At 42.7% G+C, this 8,514-nt stretch overlaps 1 protein-coding gene across 1 annotated transcript; it reads right to left on the bottom strand.

Annotated features, from left to right (window-relative positions):
* Positions 1-461: 461 nt before the first annotated feature.
* Positions 462-1,424, bottom strand: LOC123649430 (olfactory receptor 2C3). The gene has a single exon (XM_045567563.1). It carries the CDS (start codon positions 1,422-1,424, stop codon positions 462-464), a length of 963 nt encoding a protein of 320 aa, XP_045423519.1.
* Positions 1,425-8,514: the final 7,090 nt, after the last annotated feature.

Here is an 8,514-nt window from a genome sequence, read left to right as displayed (position 1 = left end):
ATTTACATAGCATTTTCATCGTATTAGGTGTTATAAGTGATCTAGAGATGATTTGAAGTCTGTGGGAGGATGTGTGTAGGTTATATGCAAATATTACACCATTTTACATAAGGGACTTTATCTGCATCGAATTCTGGTATCTAGATGGGGTCTTGGAATCAATCCTCTCTGGATACTGAGGAGTGACTGTCTAATAATATAAATGACAAAACAAGATGACAATCAACATACATAACAACGAACAATAAAAACAATTTAACAAAATAATATGATAATTAGTTAAAAATAAAAACAGCATATTTTCTCTTCATCTTGGTCTGAAAGTAGCATATGAGTACACTCGTGTCAGGTTTCCACCTACCTTGAGCTCAAACAATATTAGAACAAAAATGATGTTCCAAATAGTATGCCCTCCAAAATCAATTTTGATATATTTAAACATCTTCAGAAATGACTAGTCTCTAAGTTTGTCCCCGTTTCACGGTAAAACCACAGCAGTTCTGTAACACCACGTGCCTGAGGGCATTCCTCACGTCCTTGCTCCTCAGTGTGTAAATGAGTGGATTCAGCATAGGGCTGACCACAGTGTAGAAGAGAGCGATGAACTTGCCCTGCTCGTGGGAGTTGCTCTTGGCTGGCTGCAGATACATGAAGATGATGCTCCCGTAAAACAGGGACACAACGGCCACGTGGGAAGAGCAGGTGTTGAATGCTTTCCTGCGCCCTTCCGCTGACCTGATCTTCAACACAGCCTGTGCAATGTGGCCATATGAGGCCAGGATGAGCCCCAGAGGCAGGACAACAAAAATGAAGCTGGCCAGGTACATCTCCACCTCATTGAGGCTGGTGTCCACGCAAGCCAGCTGCATAATGAGGGGCATCTCACAAAAGAAGTGGTCAATGCGATTGTTCCCACACAGCGGTAGGAGCATGGTGAGTGTCGAGCCCACTATGCTGGTGGTCAGACCCCCCAGCCACGCGGTGACTGCCAGGCCAAGGCAAAGCTCTGGATGCATAATGGCAGTGTAGTGGAGGGGTCTGCAGATGGCAGCGTAGCGGTCGTAGGCCATGACTGCCAGAAGGACACACTCGGTGGCCCCCAGCCAATGGGAGATGTAGAACTGGACCACGCACCCGCCATAGCTTATGGTTTTCTGTGGTCCCCAGAGGTTGACCAGGAGCTGTGGAACAATGCTTGTGGTGAAGCTAATGTCCAGGAAGGAGAGGTTGGCAAGAAAGAAGTACATAGGCGTGTGGAGATGCACATCCACGCAGGAGACCAGGATGATGGCGCCATTGCCCAAGACAGACACCACGTAAAAACCCAAGACAACTAGGAAGAGGACAGGTTCCAGTGAGGGCCGAGCAGAGAAGCCCAGGAGTACAAAGTCTTCTGGAGAACTTACGTTGGCTGTTCCCATCATCACATGTAGCTGAGGGTGGGGCAAAAAGGCCACCTGTGGGTGGGGCAAGGGCACAGGGCATGAGACGCGAAGTGATTACATCGGACGGCAAGCATTAAAAATAAATTGTATACCCATTGCTCTCAAAAGTGCCCAGCCATTGCTCCATTGGCATTGCGTTACTGTCCTGAAGGCCAATTTGAAGTGTATGATAAAAAAGTGGGGGATGAGCATAGTCTGGGGAAAAAATGGACATTCACACAAAGGCTTTAGCACTGTTTTCTCTTTTTTCCTAATTGAAATATTACTTAGAGTAGCAGCCTCACGATTCAACCTAGATGTTAGGGGTGACATGTTAGGCGCGTACAGGGTAGCCTTTCATGTGATGAGCCACTGTGCCAGCTTTAAAATTGTGTCCCCTCAATCCCACAATCATCAGCACAATTTTGTCTTGTCATTAAATTACCCAGATTCTCATCACTTCTCACACCACCTCTGCTACTACCAACACGGCCCATCCTGCCATCATCTAGCACCTGAATCTCGATCTAAAATCATAGCTTATCTACCAGTGGAAGCTCCCTTGCTCCTTTTCCAAATATTCTCAACAAAGTGTTGGGGCTCAAAAAATGGTAACCCCAAACAAAAGCCTCAGAAGCAGAAGTTTCTCCTTGATCTTCCCCTGCCCTCCTTTTCTGTGGCCCCTCATTCTCCCCCAAGGCTAACCACAGAAACTAAAATCCCTCTTCCTTAAGGCAGGTCATAGAAAACAGACCCCTTTTCCCAAAGCCAGACATAAAGTGAGAATAAAAATGTTACTCTAACTTTCCCCTGTCTTTCTGTGTAAAAACTGGCCATAAAGAAATTACTGACCTACCTTGTTTGACTGTAGGTCATAAGACCCCCACCCCAGAGAGGCCCCCACCCCAAACCCAGAGGAAAGGATGCTGATCGGAGAGGTCGGGAAGGATCTACTCAGACAGGCCTTGCTGGGTTTCCCCACTCAGTGTGTCAGCAGGAGTTCACACCCTTTTTTCCCAAACAAGTATCTCTACATGGCTGTGCATACTTTGTCGAACCTAAGCGTAAAACCAGGCAGTTTCCCCTGTATCTTTGAGTCTTCGTGCTGAAGACTCCTATGTCACATAAAACTATGATCAGATACCTTTTGTCCTATTAATCTGTTTTTTTGTCAGCTTATTTTTAGTGCACCTTCAGAGGGCAAAGGGGAAAGTTTCCATCGCCCCTACAAAAGCAACCAGAGGATTACGCCAAGATGTAATATGATCAGATCGCTCTACTTCTCCATGTTCCCACTGTCTTGGTATGAGGCTTGAGGCTGCTCTTTCCCAGAATATCCACAATGCCACTTTCTCACCTCCTTCAGACTATTTTTCAAAAGTCACCTTCTAACTGAGGCCCTCCCTCACTGTGTTATATAATATCGAAAATTCTCACAGCTCCCTTCTCTTTCTTTCCTGAATTATTTTTATACACAGTACTTGTCACCTTGTAACCGATACACTACTTTTATTTATTTCTTATGTTTGAGACTTGTCTCACTCCACTAGATTATAAATTCCATGGAGCTATGGTTTTCTGACTATTTTGTTTACTTCCGGGTCTCCAGTGCCTGGCCTGATGTCTGACACACAGCGGTTCCTTAGTGAATGCCCGTGGGCGAGCAACAGTGAGCACACTGTGAAGCAGGTCGCTGGATGGCGCGTGGTCCCATGGAGGCAGGACTACAGTACTGCAAAGGCACGGTGAAGGACGCCCCACGTAATCTCTCAGCAGTGCGGTCAGGAAAGAACTCTTGGAACTGCCAGAGGCCTGCAAAGGGGCCCAGACTATCCTCTGCTCTTGCACAAATGGAGTAAAACAAAACAAACTATGACTTAGCAGGGACAACGTGTGAAGTCAGAAGACCACATAGGGAAAAGGAGACAATCTCAGCCTATTTCCAATGTCCCTGAAAACCTCTGGGGCCCTTCTTGCTGAAAACATTAATTTATTCTAGCCTGAATTTGAAAAAGAAGAATCAATTTATTTTATTATTATTATTATTTTTGAGACAGAATCTCATTGTCACCCTGAGTAGAGAGCAGTGGCGTCAACATAGCTCACAGCAACTTCAAATTCCTGGGCTCAAGTGATCTTCCTGCCTCAGCCTCCCAAGTAGCTGGGACTGCAGCAGCGTGCCACCATGTCCCGCTAATTTTTTCTATTTTTGATAGAGACGGGGTCTCTCTCTTGCTCAGGCTGGTCTTAAACTCCTGACCTGAAGAGATCCTCCAGCCTCAGCCTCCCAAAGTGCTAGGATTACAGGCGTGAGGCCCCGTGCCCTGCTGAATCAGTTTATTATAACTAGAGTTCATCCAGGTTTGGAGACTAGAGCAGCTGTAAACTCAAATGTCAGCCCTCTTAAAATCACGGAGAGTGGAACTTACCTATTTCTATAACTGGAAGTTGATCAACCAAAATAAACATGAGCACACATGTACCTTCACAGTGCTTTAAAATACGTGCAGGTCTTCCATGGTGCATATATAGAAATGGGGCTCAGAGAACTCCTGGCATCACCTAAATTCACACATGGAAGCTGCTCCAGTGTAGACTTTACTGTGCCCAAATGCTGAGATAATTGTCCGATTTGCATATCACAGGCCCGGGGAGCATTAACCCTCTGGGAGAAGCTTCCAGAAGGACACATTCCAACCTCCTCTGAATCAGGGAGGCAGTTGGACTGTCAGAACATGAGTGGTGCCATAATGTTACTGAGGAGAGAAGAGGTGAAGTGGAAGAGTTATGTGAAACTGTGAAACTAAGTCATGACGCAGAGTGATTGTCCTATATATTGAGTCACCACAGATTAACTGAAAAATAAAAGGCTTAACTGCCAATTGCATTGTCACTTGTGGGTGTCAATGTCCCCTCTGTGGAGAGATAGAAACTTTGTTGACTCACAGTTGATAAAACGCAGAAAATGTATAAATATTGCCAAGAGATAAGGTCACTCACGAGGTAATAGTTTAGTAGAATTTTTGAGGAAAAAGAGGCCTCTGAAATGATCCGATCTGTCTGTGTAAATGTTTGGTGACTCACCCAAAGCCCCAGAGCTGCTGAGTGCTACCGGAGCTGCACCCATGCCACCCAGATTCTTAGTACAAAAATAGCATTCCTAGCAAAGGAAGATTTGCTCACCCACAGAGATTCATCAAAACTGTCAGGATAAAAATTCACTTTGCAGAATGTGACCCCATCCCAAGTACTGTGCCATTATGATGAAGAAAGATGGCACAGTGGCAGTTAAGGAAATGCCTTAAGTTCAAATTTTGTCTGAGTTAACTATGCAGTCACAGTCTGTACCCAGAGTGTAGGGAACCTGCTAAAATACTCAAGACCACAAGAAGAGAAAAATCAGATCATTTAAATAGATCAGTGCTCATCAACCTCAGGTGGAATTATCAGGAAGTCTGTGAGGCCAGTTTATCCTAAATACCATGAAACAGGTGATCAAACCCAAGAATGTCACTTACTGATGGTGAGCCGGCAGCGGCGTCTCCCTCTGTGCAGGGTGGAAGTGTTGTTGTAAAATGGGCAACATTTTATTTCAAGGATTTGTAACATTCATGAATTCAGTACATGTGGCCTTAAAAATAGAAGAGCAGCCAGGGGATTTTAAAGCCCATCAAATAGTGGAAATCTCTAACTCTGTGGCTGTAGACATGCTAAATTCTGTTCAAATCCGTGGCTGAAGGGCACATTCTTAAGTCTTTAAATCAGAGTGGATTTTAGCTAAAAAAAAAAAAGGACTTAATGTTTTCTAAGAAAATTGGTAGTCAAAGGAGTGAGGATGGCTCACGACGTTTCCAGAAAGAGAAATATATGCTGACTCTCAAAAGACAAAGTGTTACATAAAGACCTTATGATCAGAAGATATTAAGTGTACCCCCTGGAGCATTCAGGACGGAAACAGAGGGTGACGGTGTATACTAGGGGAGTAAAATTGGAGGGGAAGAAGCCTTTGGGATTTTTCCCCCTGTTGGACAATTAGAGTTTAATTGTAATGCACACACAGAATTGTTTCTTTTTACGAATAGAACAGTATTTTAGGTTTGTATAATGCCAAACATTGCCTACAGGCCATGAGAATCTAGTCTCTCTACTCAAGGATTTATCATGTAGTGGAGGAGATAGTCTGAAATATTTACTCATTATACTAATTTTGGTACATGCTTCTATAGACTCTTTTTTAAAAAATCCAATCATTTTATTATGGGTGTATACATTGAGCTAACATTTTTCTTACAGTTATGAGCTAACATTTTTCTTACAAGTGAAGTTTATTTTTATTATGATAAAATATGCATAACATACACATTTACCATTATATCTACTTTAAAGTGTGCAAATCAGTGGACTTAAGTACATTCACGATATCGTACAACCATCACCACTGTCAAGTTCCAGAACTTCTTCATTGCCTCAAATGGAAAACCCTTGCTCATTAAGCAGCTGCCCTCCACTTGCCCACTCTCCCCAGCCCTGGAAGCCACTAACCGGCTTTCTGTGTCTCTGGATTTGTCTGTTGGGGATATCCCACACAAGTGGAATCATAGAATATGTGGCTTTTCTGTACAGTTTCTTTCATTTAGCATAATGTTTTCAGGGTTCATCTAGGTCGCAGCATGTGTCAGCACTTCATTCTCTTTTATAGCTGAATAACATTCTATCAGATGACTCCTTTTGTTTATCCATCAGTTGGGCATTTGGTTTCATTTGTTGATGAACATTCGAGTTGTTTCCTTTTTAGCTATTGTGAATAGAGCTGCTATGAACATTCACATACAAGTGGCTTTTTTTTTACACCTATATTTTTTACACCTGAGTATAACATTAGCTGTGGGTTTTTCATATGTGGGGTTTATCATGTTGAGGAAGTTCCCTTCTTGTATTGATTGTATCATCTGATTTTCATATGTTGAACTACCCTTGTATTCATAGGCTAAATCTCACTTGATCATAGCATATAATTCTTTTGTGATTTATACTGGGTTCATTTTACTATTGGATTTTGTTTGCTTGTATTTTGCTGAGGATTTTTGTATATATATTTATAAAGTACATTGTCTGTAATTTTCTCTGTTGTTTTTGTCTGTTACGCATTTTTATGTATAGCATGGGATAAGTACTACTTCACTCAGTGACATTGTTTATTCTCCCAGAAGTGGACCCTAGCTGCCCCACAATAAATCTATTCTTAGCTTTGTGTAGTAGAAAGATCCTGGGCCGGGGTAATTGCTAAGAATTCAGCCTCTGAAATCAATCAGATCTGGGTTTGCACATTACACTGCCGCTAACTTGTTCTGGCAATTAGCCAAACCTCTTACATTTACTTGCCTTTATTTTTACATCTGTATATTAAAGGGTTTGCAAAATGTGATTCTAATTCGTAAGCTCTGTGTCTGTCCTAGTAACTACTATATTCTCTGTTGTCTCAGTATGTGACTTGATAGCTGGCATGCTTACAGCATCCAATAAATATTATTTATTATTATTATGAGTCAGTGAATAAATTATTCTTGATTTAATAAGTTTAAATTAGAGTATATAATCAAGTAGTATAGGCATTGAAATACATAATTGACAAGGCCTTCTGCCTGCAAACCAGTATCAGTCATTTTGCAGCAATAATAATTTTATGTGCTCTTTGAATCTTTCCTGAAATATCTGAGTTACTCTTAATTAAACTCTGCACAGGGCTGTTATTAACGCCTACTGCAAAAGTGAGGCCACTGAGGCTCTGAGTGGGCAACTGCCTTGTTCAAGGTCACATGGCTATTAAGTTGTAGAGCAAGGACCACACAAATATTTGTACTTCTAAGTAACGTTTCTTTCCTATCTCACACACTTCCTTAGCGATGTTAGCTAGTCTAATGGGTTCAAATACTAACTACATTCTGAAGTCTTTCTGAATTATATCCCTGGCTGGCACTTCTATGCTGAACTTCAGATTCATACATCTAACTGCCTACACTGCATTTTCATTTGGATGTCATGATGGATGGAATAGTGTTTCCCCCACCCCGAATTCATATATTGAAGTTCTAACCCCCAATGGTACTGTACTTGCAGATAAGACTTTTAAGGTGATGATTATGGTTAATGAATTTATAAGGGTAGCACTCTAATCTCATAAGATTACCAGATTACCCTGAGAGATACCAGATATCTTTGCTCTCTCCCTCTCCCCCACCCACCTGCTCTCCACGCGTGCACAGAGAAGGGCTGGGGGAGAACACAACCAGAGGGCGGATGACTACAGACCGAGAAAGAGGCCTCACCAGAAAACAGCCCTGACGGCACCTTGATCTTGGACTTCCAGTCTCTAGAACTGTAAGAAAATAAATTTCTGTTGTTTAAGCCACCCAGTTTGTGGTGTTTTGCTATGGTAGTCTGAGCTCAATAATACAAGTCCTAAATTTAACACTTTAGAAAATGTACCCTGTTCCATGCCAGGCCTACTCCAGAGGCAGTGGGTCCCAGCCCTTCTCCACTGACGACAACTCTGTTTTTCTAGTTGCTTAGGCCAGAAAACTTGGAGCCAACATGGACCTCTTTCTTTACCAAGTCCTCCTGACTGCCTGTATGATCCATTAGCAAACCCTTTTGACTCTACTTCTAAAGATACATAGATTGTAAGCAGTTTCATAACTAATTAGCTGCCTCAGCTGGATTAATTGTATTAAAATATATCACACCATCTTACCTGAAAACGCTTCACTGTCGTTTACCTGACTCTGAGTAAATGTCCCACGTTGCTGTAACAGTCGATGAAGCTCTATACTAGCTGTGCCTTCACCCCTACGTCTACGACCACTCTGATCGTATTTCCCACTTCCCCAGTTCCTCCCTGCCAGCAGCTTTAGGGGCCTCCTTGTTCTTCCCCAAACATACCCGGCACTCACTCACTTGCCATTGTTGGGGCTCAGAAAACAATACACCAAAATCAAGGCCTCAGAAACAAAACCTTTTCTCTGACCTTCTTTTCTCCTGCCTCCTCAGTCCCATTCTTCCCTGAGACTAGTGTCAATGGAAAAGGACCCAA

The sequence above is a fragment of the Lemur catta genome, chromosome 13 (genome assembly GCF_020740605.2).
Source record: "Lemur catta isolate mLemCat1 chromosome 13, mLemCat1.pri, whole genome shotgun sequence".
In the NCBI taxonomy this organism is placed as follows: Eukaryota; Metazoa; Chordata; class Mammalia; order Primates; family Lemuridae; genus Lemur; species Lemur catta.
This window is presented reverse-complemented; position numbering and strand designations above follow the sequence as displayed.

Excerpts from the sequence above, each read along its gene's own strand:
- LOC123649430 (XM_045567563.1), bottom strand. The coding sequence starts at position 1,424 with ATGATGGGAACAGCCAACGTAAGTTCTCCAGAAGACTTTGTACTCCTG.